The sequence below is a fragment of the Leptinotarsa decemlineata genome, unplaced genomic scaffold, assembly GCF_025532065.1.
Source record: "Leptinotarsa decemlineata unplaced genomic scaffold, Ldec_3_MD MMD2_tig00000026_RagTag_RagTag, whole genome shotgun sequence".
Taxonomy (NCBI): domain Eukaryota; kingdom Metazoa; phylum Arthropoda; class Insecta; order Coleoptera; family Chrysomelidae; genus Leptinotarsa; species Leptinotarsa decemlineata.
This window is the reverse complement of record NW_027412539.1, coordinates 5,470,548-5,489,555: the sequence shown is the minus strand read 5'-3', so window position 1 is coordinate 5,489,555 and position 19,008 is coordinate 5,470,548. Positions and strand designations below refer to the sequence as shown.

The following is a 19,008-nucleotide window of genomic DNA, read 5'->3' as shown; positions in this document are numbered from 1 at the left end:
AATAAACAAATTCATAAGAACTTCGTTTGAATAGTTTTGTTCCATCGTTTTGAAGGTATTTGCAACTTCTGAAGTGACGAAAATGTCGATATTATTAGGAGAATGTCACAACGCTACTGTCAAATAGTAATCATGGCCTGCTTACCAAATACCGAATGGAAATACCATTCTGAAGGGACATTTTCACAAATAAATGTTCATAATTCCGAAACTTGACTAGTTAGGTATAGGTATGATATACATAGAAAGAAAGCAAATTTCAGCAGCTTTCCGAATTTTCAATAATATACAGGGTGTTCCATTTAAAATAATCAAATTTCAGCAACTTTTTCAAGCAAACGAAAAAACTGTATTTTTTTACCACCCTGTATTGAAGTAACGGAGATTAGGCTGACGTGTGGGAAGTGTCCAGGTATCACCTAACTCCAAACCAAATTTCGATATCATAGTACTTCTTAACTAAAAGATATCGGCATTTTTAGAAGTCATGATTTTCGAAGAAAAAAATTGAAATTAATTTTTATTTCGAAAACGGTAACAGATAGGTATAGGGAAATATCAAGAAAAGTTGTCGGGCAATTGTTGGAGATTCCAAAAATAATATTATATACAGAGTGTTCTATTTGAAAAATCAAAGTTGCTACTGCTTTCTAATAGAAGCGGCAACACCGCATTGTCGAAAATATTTTAGTTGGCTAGAGAATGTCCGAATATGCCCTCCATTAAATTTTCAAAGTGATCCGTTGTCTGGTTCACCAGAAACGTCTAATGTGCCATCCACCGTGAATCAGCCTGTATTTTACTGATATAAATGTGGAAGTTTGTGAGGATGTATGTTTCAGTCTCTTTCACGCTGAAACGACTGAACGGATTTTGATGAAACTTTACATAAATACAGCTCATACATCAGAATAACATATAGGCTACAAATACAGGTTTTGTGTGATTTTGGTCATAATATAACGATGAGTATTAAGTAGGTCGAAAAAATTCTTGCTTCCTGAGAGCTATCTGGGCGTGCGCTGCCTACACCGTTACAGTTATATGCAGATAATGTAACGTAAAATTGTTTATTTTAAAAAGTTCTGAATAAAAGTCCAAGATATCATATATCTACCTCTTATATGGTAGCCACTGTATGCAAAATACTGAACAATAAATACAATTCAATTGGATACCTTTTTAGATACCTTTATTAATGGATAATATTTTTTTCCACTGAGTGATTTGTACGAATCATGATGATAGAAACTTGACGATACGCAGTGAGCCATTGCGCGTCGCGCCTACTGTAAGACGATGGAAGATGATACGCGGGGGTAGAGGAGCGGTCTAAGCAATGAAGCGCCATCGCCGAGAACGCGACCCGAACGGGGGCAGACGCGTGAGGCAGACGTCCTTTGTAGGTAACATGATTCGATTCACGAAGCTATTCATTACTCAGTGCAGTTGGCATATTTTTTCAGTTATTGTGTTTTTAAAGTGAAAATATCAATTACTAGCTGTTGTCCTCTCTTACATTAACGTACAGCCCTGAAGTTTTGGGTTAATAAGAAAATATTGTAACTATTTGTTCAACATGGTCTGTCACGAAACTTGATGTGACAAACCAAATTCTATGCGGGCGAGGCCGCGGGCAACAACTGGTATATCATAAATACGAGTATATCGAGAACAAATTCATTTCTGCACAAAAACGGAAAGTTTGGAATTTCTGTCATCATGTTTGATTCCAGCAAATATCGCAAAAATCCATAAGGAAGTAACATATTTTGATTGTTTCCGAACGATTCGACCCATAATGACTAAAAAACCACTCAATTGTTGAATTGCTAGAACTAATAGATAGGTACACAGAAAATGGACAGCAAACATAAATATATTCAATGTACATAGATAAAAGATGGAATAGTTCAACGAAGCATTAGCAAATTTGAATAAATATACTTCATGAAACTGAAAAACATGTTTTTAAAGAACATCGAACTAAAAAGTTCGAAAATTTGAAAATATTTTTTCAAATTAGCTTAAAAAACGAACGAAAAATTCTAGTATTATTGTGAAAGAAGCGATGAGCGCTTGATATACAAAAAAATGGCACAAAGCGCCCACGCTTTTTCCACAATAATATTTTTATTTTCGTTCGTTGTCGTTTTAAGCTTATTAAAAAAATATTTTTAACTTTTTTGTTCGATATTCTTTAAACGCGTGTTTTTTAGTTTTTCAAACTATATTTATTTTTCATTTTTTAGTTTCGTATACTATAAAAGCGTGCTTTTTAGTTTTTTTAAAATATATTTTATTTTATCCAAACTTTGGGACCAATCAGCCGTATATAGTTCAGAAAAATGACCATTGATATTTTCGGATTCCGGAGAGGAAGCCTGAAAATCAGCTACGAAGCCCAAGAAAGGCAGCAGGCGCGTGTGTTGATAAATGAAGAACAAATGAAGAAATGCATGTAAAGTGAGTTCGAATTATATCACGAAGGTTACGTGCAGCGCCATCTGCCCACGAATAGATGAAGCAATAATGTCGATAATCTGTCAAATACAGATCCCCAGCATTCAAATGGAAAAGAAGAGTTACAAACAAACATACATACATACAGGTGAAGCTAATATAAAGCGTGTAAAAAGAAGTTTCATTCAGTAAAACTTCAAGAAGTTGTTGAAACTCAGATTTGAAGGAGCTCAATTTAAAAAAGACAAAAAACGATTTCATTTAAAATTCAGTTATCAGTCTTGTGACTATGCCTTATGTTACTTAGAGGTCACCAGAATTCTAGTATGTACGAGTTTTGTCTAGTTGTTAGTCGGCAATAACTTGTTTCATAATTTTTTTCTTTACTTTGTAACTCACCGCATCCTTCGAATTGACGATGGGGCCAGAAACATAAAAATGTCTTGTGTGCCCAATAACTATCCAAATTGTACTTATTACTCTGATTCCAGTCAGACAACCAATCTGTCCAGAATTTTCTTTCTTCATCTGGAAGATTTTTCCACTGTTGGTATAAATGGATAAGGCTCTGAACATCTGTTGGACGAAATCTAAAATAATTATTTTCATGAACAATGTGAGAAGAGTTGTTTTACATCAACTGAGAAGAGTAACAAAACTTCATAATTCAATTTTCAAAGTTACTTCGAGTAATATTCACAAACTCTATAAGTGATCAGGAACCAAACAGTTAACTTGTTCTTATCATTTGAGGATATCAGTCATCCTACAAGAATGAAAACGTGAAAAGAAACCATAGATAATTTTTTTTTCAATCGCGTATAAGCTTTGTTAAGAAATATGAGTGAGAGATTACAGTCGATTCTCGATCTCCCTTCACCATAATGTGTCGCCAACATGGTGACATGTGTCTCGGGCATATACATGAATAACGTTATATGAACATCTATCCCCCACCAATTTTGACCTTGACTGATGTCACAAAGCGTTGAGCTATGTGTACGGCCATAATAATAATAGAGTATCTGTTGAAAAAAAATGTTTTCCGTTAATCAACTATCGCCCCCACACGAACGACAACTCTCAGTAGTTGAGAAACTTGTACGAGCTAAGGACTAACGAGGTCTTACCTTTTAACGTGTGATTCCTAACACACAGTTCTTTAGGTTATGTCTAGCATAATATAGAACAGTTAAAAATAGATTCATAAGATAAATTAATGAAACATGTTTGTGGTCAATATAATTAATATAGTTATTGATGTGACTAACTGCATGAAAGCATGTAAAATGACTCAATTTGATAGTAATGGTGGTTGATTATTTGATATTAGTTATTATGACTGCTTCTCACATAATACAGAACAAGTCAGGTGTCAGGAACAGTTTGTCCACGCGAATTTTCGATAATACAAATAAGTGATTTAAATTATAAACAGATTACAAATTACAATCATACATAAGAGCATCCAAAAGCAATAAAGAATAAGTGGTTGGTAGAATATAAAATATGAAACATTGAGAATGACTATGAGATTCGAGCCTCTCTCCGGTAGTTTACTTCAAAGTTAGACCTTGATATGTTTCATTCACTTCTCATGAAAATGCATTACCTAACCTAGGCCCTCTCAATATTACCAATAAACAATTTTTTTAAGGTGACTGTATCAATCTTGGAATTACGATTGAAAGTCATCTGAAATGAAATCATCAAATGAATTAGGTATATCGTGAAAAAATAATAAACCTTTTGAAATTTGAATTTTTGAAACAATTTGTACTTGTTTGGAGAATGAAACTTACCTTTTTTATGGAAATGACAGTATACATCATAACAAGTAGACAATCCTATAGCTGCTACGATTACGCTCAAAATTGTTCTGAAATTAGATGAATTATTGAAATTAATGTGAATACATATATAAATATTGGTCATATGATAGTTTTCGTAAAACATCTGCAGATTGTTTCCTTTCTGAGATGATCACTCATGGTAATGGTAATTAATAAATCTATTACTTGATGTTGGTTTTGTGTACCATTCAGTGATGATAATATTTTGTTCTGATCTCAATAACTTCATATCGAGGAAAGGAATTGGGTTGTTAATTTCCTATTCAATAGTGAATTGGATATTGAGATCATATGAATTAAATACATACAAAATTTTCTTTTCCATCTGCAGGTATGGTCAGAATCAAATCATCTACAAAACGTTTGATGAATGGAATACGGAAAGATAATTTTTGAAAACATTCATCAATAAGCTCATCTAAAACAAAACTCGATAAAATTGGTGAAATGGTGGAACCCATAGGTGTGCCAAATATTTGTTTATAAAATTTGTCTTCAAATATAAAAAAATCGAAAATAAAATCTAAAATATTCATGAATGTAATTTTGTCTAATTCACAATGTTCTTCAATGTTAGACCAATGTTTGTTCAAAGTTTGTTTCACTACTTTTAACGGTAGGTTTGTGAAAAGTGAAACAACATCTAGGCTTATCAAAACATAATTTTGAGGAAGCTGAAAATTATTTATAAATTCACTAAATGAAAAAGAATCTTCAATATAATAAGGATTGTCTGTTTTATAGACACGAATATTTTAACAACTTCCTATAAAACAGACAATCCTTATTATATTAAAGATTCTTTTTCATTTAGTGAATTTATAAATAATTTTCAGCTTCCTCAAAATTATGTTTTGATAAGCCTAGATGTTGTTTCACTTTTCACAAACCTACCGTTAAAAGTAGTGAAACAAACTTTGAACAAAAATTGGTCTAACATTGAAGAACATTGTGAATTAGACAAAATTACATTCATGAATATTTTAGATTTTATTTTTGATTCAACATATTTTATATTTGAAGACAAATTTTATAAACAAATATTTGGCACACATATGGGTTCCACCATTTCACCAATTTTATCGAGTTTTGTTTCAGATGAGCTTATTGATGAATGTATTCAAAAATTATCTTTCCGTATTCCATTCATCAAACGTTTTGTAGATGATTTGATTCTGACCATACCTGCAGATGAAAAAGAAGAAATTTTGAATTAATTTAATTCATATGATCTCAATATACAATTCACTATTGAAGAGGAAATAAACAACTGAATTCCTTTCCTCGATATGAAGTTATTGAGATCAGAACTAAATATTATCATCACTGAATGGTACAGAAAACCAACATCAAGTAATAGATTTATTAATTACCATTCCTATCATCCAAATAAAATGAAAATCAATTTAATAAAATCATTAAAAAACAGAATCATCAAAATTACCCATCCCGATTTACGAAACCAAAGTTTGTCTAATTTCAGTAAAATTCTGATCCAAAATTCTTATCCTAAATTTTTAGTATACAGAATTTTATTTTGTGAAAGAACAAACTTTCAAAATAATAATGAAGAAGTTGAACATAACAACGTTATACCTTCATTCATATATAAATCACTCCCATATATTCAAGAATTGACACCAAAATTAATTAATGTATTCCGAAATAATAACCTCAAAATATCTAAAACAAATGTCACTTCTATATCTAAATTATACAGTAAACTGAAAGCTCCAATTTCAAATAAACAAAAATCCAATTTAGTATACAAAATTTCTTGTATGGATTGTTCTAAAACATATATAGGACAAACATCTAGACCTCTAAGTAGTCGCATCACTTCCCATAAGAGCGACTGTAGACGAAATGTTATTTCTTGTGCATTAACAGAACATGTTAATTCGGAGGATCATAAAATGAATTTTGAAAATCCTAATATTTTAGATAGAGAAACCAATACAACTAAAAGAATATTTTTGGAAATGATACATATTAATAACGAAGAACATTCAATGAATAAACAAACTAATATTGATAGTCTTAGCAAAATTTACATGTACCTACTGAAATATGATAAAGAAAATAAAAGATCTTGTAATTCGAGTATCATTCAGAATTTTCCCACTTGACATTGTCAGCCAAAATTTTTATCAACTGTCATTTATTAATGTTTTTCTATCTGTTTTTGAACCATTTTATATTTTATTCTCACGTTAGTAAGTTCTCCATATTTATATATTTTTTACAAGATATATAATCTTATTATTGTAGTTGTCCTGACGAAGGTGTGAAATATACCGAAAGCTTGACATATAACAAAGAGTTTTTTTTGTAACAGCCCAGCTATTGACTGCAACCTCACGAATTAAATCGATTTATAGTTAATCCAGTCACTAATTATTCTTTTATATATATAACGTCATAAATATTAGCTGAAGAAAACGTGCTTTTTTTTTAATTAAAAAAGTCTGCATTTCAGTCGATGAATTGAAAACGATAAAAAGAAAATGTTTCATTTCCGTATCGTCACAGTAGATATACTTACATACCAATGACAGCCCCTGTTGTCAACTGGGGATACACATCATCAATTGTCTGACATGTAAGGGATTCCAAAGTAACCCCTACTTCCTGCAGGTTACTCATGATCACCTGTACGTCACTGTCTGTGCAGTTCCTGGGAATACATATGGCCCACGTGGGGAAAGTATATAACTCGAATCCTGGAGCTGCTAGAGTTAGGAGTTTTTCCAAATGCACCTGAAATATGATGAGCAGCAATTTATCAATATAAAAAAACTTTGATTCAACTGGTTTGTGGCCAGTACTGGCTTTCATCAAATATTTAATATTGGTTTGAAGGTGGTTGATAATGTTTCGTGGTGTATTTCATCAGTTCGGACTTGCATTGTCTGATATAATATAAATTGATTTGAAATCCCTGAAAGATTCTGTAAAAAAAATTAAACAGATTAACCGCAAAATAACAATTTTCATTAACAAAAAACTGGAATCATAAAGAAATAACATACAGCTTGTATTAATATTTCAATTTTTTTATTTCTTTTTGGTTGATGCTTGTATGTTATTTCTTTGTTATTTCAGTTTTTTGTTTAATGAAATTGTTATTTTTCGGTTAATCTTTTTAATTTTTTACAGATTCTTTCAGGAATTTCAAATCAATTTATATTATATTAGACAATCGAAGTCTGAACTGATAAAATATTTAAAAATAGTTGTGCTGATACAATATAGCATTCCACACAACATGAGTGCAACATTATTTTCTAAGCGCATTTCACGATTCAAGTTTGTCTCTTTGGGAGTTGATCCGAACCATCTCCTAACTTTTTACTGAGCTTACTTATATCCAACAGAGTGAATATTACTGTTAGTCATACATTGATGATTCACTTGGAGACAGCTGTTTATAAAACGGAAAAAATTTGCCAATAATACAGCTTCAGTATTAGAAATTGTGTCACTCAATGTTTCACTCAAAATTCTAATAAAGTTGGATGTTCAAAGTATAATACACCTTTTCTCTCATTTAAGCAGAGAAAACATGTTTCTGGTTCTGATGGACGAGATCAAATAATGTTGTTGGACTTGCTGGGCTGATTCAAATGTGTACATATTCTGATACACCCCATTTTTCACATCAAGCTTGAGAAATAATCGATTTGTGTTATCTTCAACGATCTAGATTCTAGATGGACCAGGATTAGGTCTGCAACTATAGGAAATATATTTGTGAACAAGATATATTTCTTTCAGTTCGTTCGGAATTTTATTTCATCCGTTTATTTAAAAACACAAGGCGAAAGTTGAGGAAATTCACTGACATTTGTTGACACAGCTTTCGAACGCTGAAACGTGTCGTATAAAACATGAATATCGATACTCAGGTTCAAATATCTGAAAAAACCTAATCATTCATATTAATTTCGAGTACTTATTTTCCAGTCCAGATAATTACGACAACTAGCTCATTTTAATTGAAAAAAAATTAATGCAAAAGTGATATTTCCAAAATGAAATTATTTTTTCATTGGAAAACTATTGCCTAGTAGGATTTAAGGGACAAACTTTTTACCATACCAATGTGCCGCCGCGGCTCCGCACGGGTGCAATGCTGATACTAAATATACAGGGTGAGTCAACAAGATTCCCTCGGCCATTCCTATCAGAGGAAACAATTTTTCGAAATGATTACTTTTGTTTGTAGCCGAGCGTTGCCAACCAAAGTTATATTTTTTCAATCGAACATCAAGTGTATGAATACCTCATTCGATTCCATATTTTTTAGGCTCTCAAAGGAATTTTTTTTCTCAAATTTCCAATGCGACATTGTCAAGTTATTCCAGAGAAACCTATTTTACAGACAATATTTTTTTAATTCACCACCCGCATGTCTACAGCAATTAAGTGTATTTTTTAGGAATAGTTAATCAACATCACAATGATGATTTCTGGAATCTCAACTTTCGAAAACAATATATAGGGTGCTCGGTAAAACCGATCAAGTTTCATTCGTTTTCAAATAGACAAAATTCAACTTCTTCAAATAGAACACCCTGTTTTTCTGTTTCAACATTTCACTGAATTTTTATTGAAGGTATTCTAAACAAAAAACTGATATTTTACATATTATACCAAGTTTAAGTAATTTTTGTGCTTTTTCTTTTCTTTTATTATTAGCAACATAGAAAAATACATATACACATACATAACATAATCATTTACAATAGTATTTTTTTACAAATTTAAATAACATTGTGATAAGAGAGGTTATTCACAATTCGTTCAGTGAATCAATTCCAGAAAGAAATCTGAATATGTTTGAGAAGTTAAAAACCCAGTTATCTATGACTGACATCAAAAAATGAATCTCGGAATGTGTCAATAACGCCATGTGTTGAAGTTTCTTTCCCGTGTAGATTGAATTATTTCCATTATGACTTATGAATTGAAAGATATGGTGCAAATGGTCTATGCTTTGGGGGAAAGTGACGAAAACTGCCTCCTTGCATCTAGGATTTACGGAGAAGTTCCCCGAAAGAAAACAACCTGATGGAAGGGCATTTCAGGTTCTAAAATCAAGATTTTAAAGAACTGGTAATGTCAATCACAAGAAGCTCGAACAAGTCTGTCCTGTAACAAATGAAGAGAATACATTTCAAATTGCTCTTCACTTTCTTGGAAATCTTCATGTGAGCTCCCGAGAACAGAGCAGAGAAGTAGGATTTTGTCAATCAGCGTGTCTGGGCATCTCACTGGAAGAAAATATGTAAGATTTCTTCGGCATCAGTTTGCCAATTTATTGGATATTGTTCAATATGGAACAAGACTTAGAATGTGGCTACACTGAGACGGTTATTCACCACCACATTTTAAAACTGAAGTACGGGAATACCTCAACTTTCCTTTCAATCAAAACTGTATAGGTAGGGGTGGGCCTGTGAAGTGGCCAGCCAGATCACCTGATCTGACCAAAATTAATTTTTTATAGGGTATATCAAATGGATTGTATACGAAACTCCTCCAATATAATAATAATAATAAATCGGCTTTATTGATAATACAAAATAAAACAATACAAAGATATATTCGAAAATGAAAATAGGTTACAGGAGATTCTGGTACTCCTTGGCAAAGTCTAGTTCAAAGCTACTCTAACTCAACCAACAAGCACCACTCCATAATGCAAGCAAACATACAAAAATAAAAGCAATTAACAGTGATGGTACGAAATGAGAACCGTAAAAAAAATAATAATTTGTGATTACCTTCTGAAGATAGTTGATAAATGATTTAATTCAATTGATCTGTTGCCTAAAAAGCAAAAGTTGACATTACTGACTATCATAGATGTAATTTTTAAATTTGTAATTGAATTTCCTGATATTGGATCTCTTCAATTGCTCAGGCAATGAATTATAGAGTTTTACAGCACCAAAAAGAAATGATCTCTGAAACTGTGCAGTGCGATGTTGTGACATAGTTAATTTGTTTTTATGTCTAATGTTTCTTGAGTGAATATTTTCACGCAGAATTAGTTTTTGTATTGAAAGAGGAGAATGGGGAAGGGTAATCAATTTACGGACAAAACAACCCAAATGATGAATCATACGGTTTTTCATATTGAGCCAGCGGGAGTTTTTAAAGGCTTCAGAAATTGAATCATACTCACGAAGTTCATAAATTAGGCGGCAACAAGAATTTTGCACTTTTTGTATTCTTTTTTTATCTGAATTATATAAGTATGACCCATATATGAAGTCACAGTAGTTGAAATGGCTTAGCACCAAACTATCACAGAGCATTCTTTTTAGAGGTTGGCTCAGAATAAAACGATTACAGTATGAGAGTTTCAATGACATATAAGCTTTTTTCATTAAATTTTCAACATGACTAGTGAATCTAAGATCAGTGTCAAGCATGACCCCTAAGGTTTTAGCTGTATTGACAGGACAGTATGACCTAGTTCTAAACGGAAATTGTTTTCTGCAAATTTACGATTCTTCTGCGATCCAAAGTGCATCATCATTGTTTTATCAGGATTAACTTCCAAATCATGTTCACTTGATAGCCCATTGATCAAATCAATGTTGTGTTGAAGAGATTTTGTGCCTCAGCACACTCATCGATTTTAAAGTGCATATATAATTGTATGTCATCAGCATACGCCTGTATTTTACATTTCTTGGTGGGCGAGATAATGTCAGTAGTATAAATGATGAACAAGAAAGGTCCCAAAATAGAACCCTGTGGTACTCCTGATAGAATATCAAGAGGTAAGGAGTGATGACCATCAACAACAACTTTTTGAGAACGAACAAGTAAATGAGACCAGATGAGAAATAAGGCAGCACTATCAAAACCATAATATTTGAGTTTAATGCAAATCAGCTCATGATTGATGGTATCGAATGCTTTCGAAAAATCTACCAGAGTACCAGAGTGCTAATCATTCCCTAATCAAATCCATCAACAATGTCTTGTGTAACAGTAGCAAGAGCTGTAGCCGTGCTAAAACCTTGCCTAAAACCACATTGCGATGTTGATAACAGATTATTGGTATTGAAATATTCATTAATTTGTAAATGAATAACTCTTTCAAAAATTTTACTCATGGTTGGAAGTATACTGATAATTCTGAGATCAGAATAACTAGCTGGATCAATATTCTTGGGAATGAGTTTCCCAATGGCCATTTTCCACAAGTCTGGAAAATATGAACGTTCAAAACAACAATTGATGATATGTGTAATATATTCATTTATAAACGGGCTACAAAGTTTCAACATTCTGATTGGACTATTATCAACCCCTGAAGCTTGACTTTTAATATCATTCAGGATTTCATGAATAGCTTCTTCAGTAGCGAAACGAAATGAGAAGTTATCTTGCCTGATTAAATAATTATTGCTATAAAATTCAATATTTTCATCACAATTATTAGAAACATTTTGTACGAATTGGGCAAAATAGTTGTTTATTTCATGGGGATTCGAGAGGTGATTGGGTAATGAATATTGTTTTTTTGAACGAACATTGAGGTTAGAAAGAGCATTCCAGGTTTTGCGTGGTATTTTTTCAGAACAGACAGACTTGAGATATGTCCTTTTTTCAGTTCTAACTATTGACGAGATATAAACAGCGGATAAAATATTATCAAGGTCATCAATCATGCTCAAAAATTTAGCATTTGGAGGCCTATAAAATACCAAACTCCTACATCCAAGTTTCACTTCAATAAAGATGAATTCAAGAGATTCTTCAACCACAAAATCAAAAGTTATTTTGTTGTACTTCAAATCATTTCTAAGATAAATTTCCAACTCTCCCTTTTCTATCCTCACGTATGAACTTGTAACCATAAATTTGAATCAAGTTAGAATCAAACTGATCGGTCAGCCACGTTTCAGAGACCATCACAATGTCAAATTTGTTCTCATGTATAAGTACAATGAGGTCATACATCTATAGTAGAGATGAAACGAAGAATCGCTAGAGCTTCCAGGGAAATTCCAGATGATGTGCTGGAACGTGTAGATAGTTCGTTTAAAAAAAAGATACATTATGTGTTTTAGAAAATGGTCGCAATTTTGAACATCTTTTGGACTCAGCTATTCAATAAAAAATTTAGGCGTTATTGTTCATATTGAAAAAAATTTGAGTGAGTACACATAAATAAATGCATTTTTTGTGGTTACAGCTAGTAATAAAACTGGGTAAAATATCTGCTTTTCGTATAGTACACTTCAGATGAAAAATGTAGTGGAATGTGGAGAAATTCCATACAAATGAAAAAATATAAAGTGTTCCATTCGAACACTTCATATTGTCTGATTGAAAATGTATGAAACTTGACTGGTTTCACTGAACATCCTATATATTGTTTTCGAAAGTTGAGATTCTCGAAATTATCATTGTGATGTTGACTAAGTATTTCTAAAAAAATCTATCTAATTACTGTAGACATGCGGGTGGTGAATTAAAAAATATTGTCTGCAAAATAGATTTTTCTGGAATAACTTGGCAATTCCGCAATGGAAATTCGAAAACAAAATTTTTTTAGAGAGCTGAAAAAATATGGAATCAAATGACGTATTCATATATTGGGTGTTCCATTTGAAAAAATATAAGTTTGGTTGGCCATGCTTGACTGAACTACCCAGTATGCGAGAAAATAATTTTTAAAGATAGTCTTCATCGATATGACTAAGAAAAAACATTATTAATTCGAAAAATAGTTTTCCCTGATAGCAATGGACTGAAGGAATCCTTGTTGACTCACCCTGTACATATAAACGCGTGCAATCGCTGCTGATCATGAAGTGCTATAGGGCGAAGGGCGGCCACAGCATAAGTAACAATCAGCATGGACACTTGGCCATACCGCCTTTGATGTGGAAAAGTATTTAGACGCCATTTTGGGAAGTGACTATAAAAGAGCAGGATTTGCGAAATGGTTTTGGACAGGTTCGTACTCAAACTTTTTATATCCATAATGCTCATATAATTTTGATATACCTTACGGAATGGACCAAAATTCAATTGATATAATAATTCTTGTGCAGACATTCTATCTGGTTACATGATTTTTTTTAAATCACCAGTAGGAATACAATGGTACAATCATCTGGTATATGAAGGAGAAATTGTCCAGCAATCAACTTTTTGGTATAAACTTGATCTACCCCTCTTAAAATAAATATGATTATATATATTACTAATTAACCTTTCAGTTGAATTGATTGTTCTTCATTATAAGAATTGACGTTCTCCTTGCATTTTAGAATGAACTTTTTCAAAATAAATGTATTTTTTATATATACATAGATAAGTTCTATCCAAACATCAACTTACTTTTGTTACACCAATCTTTTTAATCTTTTCTAGTAATATGTTCACAGAACGTTTTTTACCCTCCTGAAATGTCAATATCATGTAATTGACCCACTTAGGATTCTTCTAGGTTTCCAGGGTAGCTGGTGACTATTATATAAGGAAAATACTAGAAATACAAATTGTTCATTTTAAAACATTTATTCGTGTCTCCATATTATTATTTTATTCTTCCTTCTCTTTTTGACAATATTTTTATAATATTTGGAATTCCTATTTATATATTTTGATGTATAAAATAATCTTACTCTACTATGTAACTTCAAAAGGTGAGATATTTGGAAATTTTCACATAGATAGTTATAATTGAATTGTTCAAACAATGATACAAATCCTGCAATGACATTTGTTCCTTCAATAAGATTCTCAAAATTACTTTGGAAGTTCACTTCCAAGGAGGAAATAAAATAAATAAATTCATTTTTGGGCATCCTTACGTTACCGAATGTGTCAAGAGTTCCATTTTGAAATGCTCTGAAATAACAGTACAGAGATTCATTATTTAATTCGATATTTGTTTTGGAATAGCTCACACAAATGTCACAACTATGAATCTTCAGTAATTTATTTATCTGAATAACATCCTTCAGAGTACCATATAGGATTATATTAAATGCACTTAATTGGATAACGATTAATGCTGAATCTCTTGAAATTGCTTCGTTGAATGTTAAGGATAAAAAATAGTTATTGTGGGTTATCCCATCGCGGACTTTTTTGTAGGCCTTTTCGAAGTATACTGTAGTACATTTTTTGATCTATCTCGTAGGGTTCAGCCAGCGTTTGCAATGTAAGCGCAAAAAATGTGTTTATTTACATTAAAAACCATTTTATATACACATGAACCTTCTCTATGAATTACTCTATCTATTGAAAAATCCGCATCAAAATCTGTTGTGTAGTTTTAAAGATCCAAGCATACATAAGGACAGACAGCGGGAAGCGACTTCGTTTTAAACTACGTAGTGATATACCAAAAGTTCTATTTCTGTCAATTAATTGTGCAATTTTGCTTTTTGTGAATGTTCATCAATACACGAAAGAAAAATCCGGAATATGTTCAATACCAACCTGTACTTCAAAACTAGGGGAATTATTATTTGTTGCATTGCAACACGATATGTTAGTAGCTGTAATACTTCCAAGGCAATATTTGCCAAATATTTCATTCGACTTCGACTTTGTCTCAACACATTCCATGAAGTTTCCCATTTCTTTGGAATCATACGACAAAAGGCCCACAGGAATCTTGGTACTTGAATCCCACACTGAAAATTATACAGTAACATATGAAAGAATGAAAATAATTTCAAAATGAGCAGATACTTTCACCATCAACACTGGTGTTCCTCCAGGATACATATTATCTTCAACCCTCTCTTTATTGTATATCAACGACTCGTTGGAAGTAAACGGTTTATAAGGATGTGTGAATGTGTATATTATGCAAAAAAGTATTTTTTGAGGACGGAACACAAACAATACGGGAAATTCCTTCAGTCGCGGTGTCTGTACAAAAAAAGCATTTCTCATTGAATTTGAATTGCTGGAGATTGAAACCATTTGAAAAAACGTTCTCAGAAAGTTGATTCCACATAAACGCAGTTCTCCAAATGGAAGAGTTCTCAAACAGTGATGTTCGAGGTGAACTAAAATGAACCTCAAAACGATGAGCAGCCACAGTCCGTCGCGTATTTCTGGTATATACCGCTCTTGGTGAAATCAAATGTGTCAAGTCACTTGAACACTTCCCCTGGAAGTATCAATAGGAGAGAGACAATTCTCCAAACTTTCTTCGATGTTCCAGACTAGTGAAGTTGCAAGTGATGTTCGCGTCTCCAATTAGATGGGTGACTCTTTCTTGGATGGAATCCAGCAGCTTCAGGTTATGCTTAGGGGCTGAGCTCCGTACATGAGAACAAAACTCCAAAGAAGAACTGACCTAAGCTTGAAGCAGCCTTTGCAATTCCAGCGACATGTTCGTTCCAAGACATATTGGGGTCCGTTTCAACCCCAAACAAACTTATCGAAGCAGACAAAAACTGAAAGAAAAAACCCCTTCCTAACGACTACTTTTATATAAACATTGAATAACTTTCGAAACAGTTACTTTCATATGAATACTGAATTATACAATAAACAACGTGCATATCAATATTACTGGGGTTTTCTTCCAACACCAAACCGTTATTCTGACACTTCGATACGTGTTTTGAACACCAAGATCAACCAGTTCGATGTTTCTCTTGAAGATGATCACTTGGTGATCGAATCACGTATCGAGGTGTTGAAATAATGGTTTGGTGTTGGGAAAAAACTTCAGTAATATTCATTACTACACCAAAGGTTCCAAACAGTGCATCATGAGTAATGCGAATATCCATGATATTCACATTTTTTCAATTCAAGACGCGTTTCGGTAACACTGCACCTTCATTATTACTACTGATGAAGCTACGGTATTAGCGAAACGCGTATAGAATTAAAAAAAAATGTGAAAATGGTTCAATTAGTATCATGGATATCGTATCCGACACCGATTGTATCCGACACCAAACCGTTATTTTCACATTTCGACAAGTGTTTCGATCACCAAGTGATCATCTTCAAGAGGAAGATCAAACTAATTATACTTACAAAGCTATCCTTACTTATACCATAGATATCTGTTCTAAGTACCTTCGTCTTGAGTGTCTTGAATTAATTCTACAATTTGCCTTATCTACTTGTCTCAAAATAATATTACAATGTGTCCTTATGGTGAATCTAATAAATAAAATATTATTTCAACAAGCTATATAGTATACTATTAGTTATTCATCGTTATTCATAATATAAGTATGTTTACTTATTTCTACACTCTCATAGGCATCTAGATGCATGTTGTTGTTAACTTGTCTAACTAATCCTAATGAACTCAAGTCTATGGAACGGTTTTGTTGCAAAATATAATGAGCGACAGCTGATTTTTCAGGTCTTCCATATTTTGAGTGTGCTAATTGTTTCTTAACATTTTATTTTGATACATCTTTTTGTCTGTCCATAATATCGCAGTCCTTACATTTGATTTCGAGTTTTGTGTTTTGGACTTCCTAAAAGGCTCTGTAAAGTATGACTTGTTTGCAAAATCCACCTTCATACCTAGTTCCTTGAAAATATTTCCAAAGTTTTTCATGTATTGGTGGTATGAAACTCAGATATATTTATCTTGGTTTTTGTCCTTTGTAAAAGTCAAGATTTCGTTCATTCGACCAGCAGTCGCCCATCATATTTTGCAACAAAACCATTCCACAGACTTCAGTTCCTTAAGATTTATTAGACAAGTTAACAACAACAGGCATCTAGATGCCTATGAAAGTGTAGAAATAAGTAAACATAATGATATTATGAATAAGGATGGTGGACGAATACCTTTATCTAGAAGATGATCACTTGGTGAGCGAAACACGTGTCGAAGTGTTGAAATAACGGTTTGTTGTTGAGAAAAAACTCCAGTGATATTCATTACTACACCAAAGGTTCCAAACACTGCATCATAAGTTCAATGTTCATATAAAGATTTATAGAAAGATAGTGTTTCGAAAGATCGTTTTCTTCCAGTTTGTGTCTGAAAGTAACTTATTTGAATGCTCTATACATCTTTGTGGAGAGTTTATTCTGAAATCAACTATGTTTCTTCGTTTTTGTAAGATTCCCACATTTTTTCATGAAGATGTAGAAGTAGAAAGCCAAAACCTCTCTTTCCCAAATATCTAAGATGTTATCAATTACTCTATCTGCAGTTGGGATGGTTCTGTAACGTAACATGTCTGATAAATTGTGAATAGGTGGCTGGGGTCATCATTAACATATCCTACCCAGAACACGACACGACCCAAAAAACGACACCAAAAATCATTAATATCTGTCAAGGACTGTAAGAGCAATACTGTACTGATCAGAGTATTTACTCTGAAACCGGTTTGCTGGCTTTGTCAGAGAAGTGCAAAATATTTATACTTACTTTTCAATGCCCATGAGTCATCCTCGGAAGAATTCTTCCAGTTGTACGAGTAAAGTTCTAATGTAGATCGACATTCTTCAGTGAGACTGGCTTTTTTGTCCTCATTTTGAACCGTTTCAAGAATTATGTTTCCATAAATCTCAACAAGTAGTAAAAGCAGCACCACAATATAATGAATACTAGTTTTCATTCTGCTGCTTCCACCTATTTTCTACTGACAGAACATCAGTTGAAAAGGTTTCCACTACATAAATGTCAACACAATAAAAACGATTGTGTTTTTCATGGATAGGCAAAAACAGAAATGCTTTTTTTGGGGAAGTTTGTTCTTATATCGAGTGGTCCAACGAAAAGTATGCACCTTGCTTTTCTCCTTTTTTTGTTACTCAACGCAAAAATGCTCGGACAGGTCAATTTTGCTTTTGAGGGGGACACATTTTCGATGTATTTTTCTACCTCTGCCTTCAACCCCCTAGCGAGGGTGAGTAACAACCCAAAAATTTTTAATAGAAAGTGGGGTCGAGTAATATATCATTTGAAAGAGCACAAAATTCTCTTTCCAATGATACCTGATTTGTTGTATTTACTTGAATAGTTATAAAAAAAGCAAGAACATCAACTCGATATTTTTGGTGTTAATGAAAATGCGGAAACAACGGCATTTTTATCACTACTACATTCCTCAATTTCTTTCGTGCGTTTTTTGGTTCGAATAACAACAGCAGATTAGTGTACGAAAAGAATATGGGCAAACTTTCATTGATTCAGTTCGGTTGCTTTTGAAATTATTTCAACTTATAATGCACTGTTTGGAACCTTCGGTGTAGTAATGAATATTACTGGAGTTTTTTCCCAACACCAAATCGTAATTTTTAACATCTCGACACGTGTTTCGATCACCAAGTGACGGACCTATACCAAAGGTATAGGTCCCACCCACACGTTGTATGGCGTGTGTTGCAAGGTTTGATTTATATACTGTTGGATTTATGTATGCCTTTTTGTGCTCATTGTACTTTTGGATCAGTTTTTTCTTGGTTTGGCCGATATAGAATATATATATATATATATATATATATATTTCAGGTTAGCTTCCCAAATTTCTGCTACCGCAGTTGTCGGTTGATTGGTCAAACCACCAACACTGACATAAAAACTTGGCAAGTTGACTTGGGTGTCACACCAATAGGTGGTTCCACTTATGTTTCGCTTGCGTTTACGCAGCTATTTTTATCAAGTACTTTCTTGGTTTTTTCTCATTTTGTCTTCAATCGA

At 32.8% G+C, this 19,008-nt stretch overlaps 1 protein-coding gene across 2 annotated transcripts in view; it reads right to left on the bottom strand.

Annotated features, from left to right (window-relative positions):
* The window catches only part of LOC111503545 (nose resistant to fluoxetine protein 6), a 42,632-nt gene extending 24,646 nt beyond the window's left edge, over window positions 1–17,986 (bottom strand). For both annotated transcript variants that reach the window (XM_023157886.2, XM_074171651.1), the window contains exons 1-5: window positions 17,734–17,986; window positions 14,802–14,998; window positions 6,862–7,076; window positions 4,266–4,342; window positions 2,863–3,053 (exon numbers count right to left, since the gene is read on the bottom strand). In XM_023157886.2, coding sequence (XP_023013654.2) covers window positions 2,863–3,053; window positions 4,266–4,342; window positions 6,862–7,076; window positions 14,802–14,998; window positions 17,734–17,923 — 870 coding nt within the window. In that variant the 5' untranslated portion in view covers window positions 17,924–17,986. The remainder of the gene's footprint in view (window positions 1–2,862; window positions 3,054–4,265; window positions 4,343–6,861; window positions 7,077–14,801; window positions 14,999–17,733) is intronic.
* Between the last annotated feature and the right edge of the window lie 1,022 nt (window positions 17,987–19,008).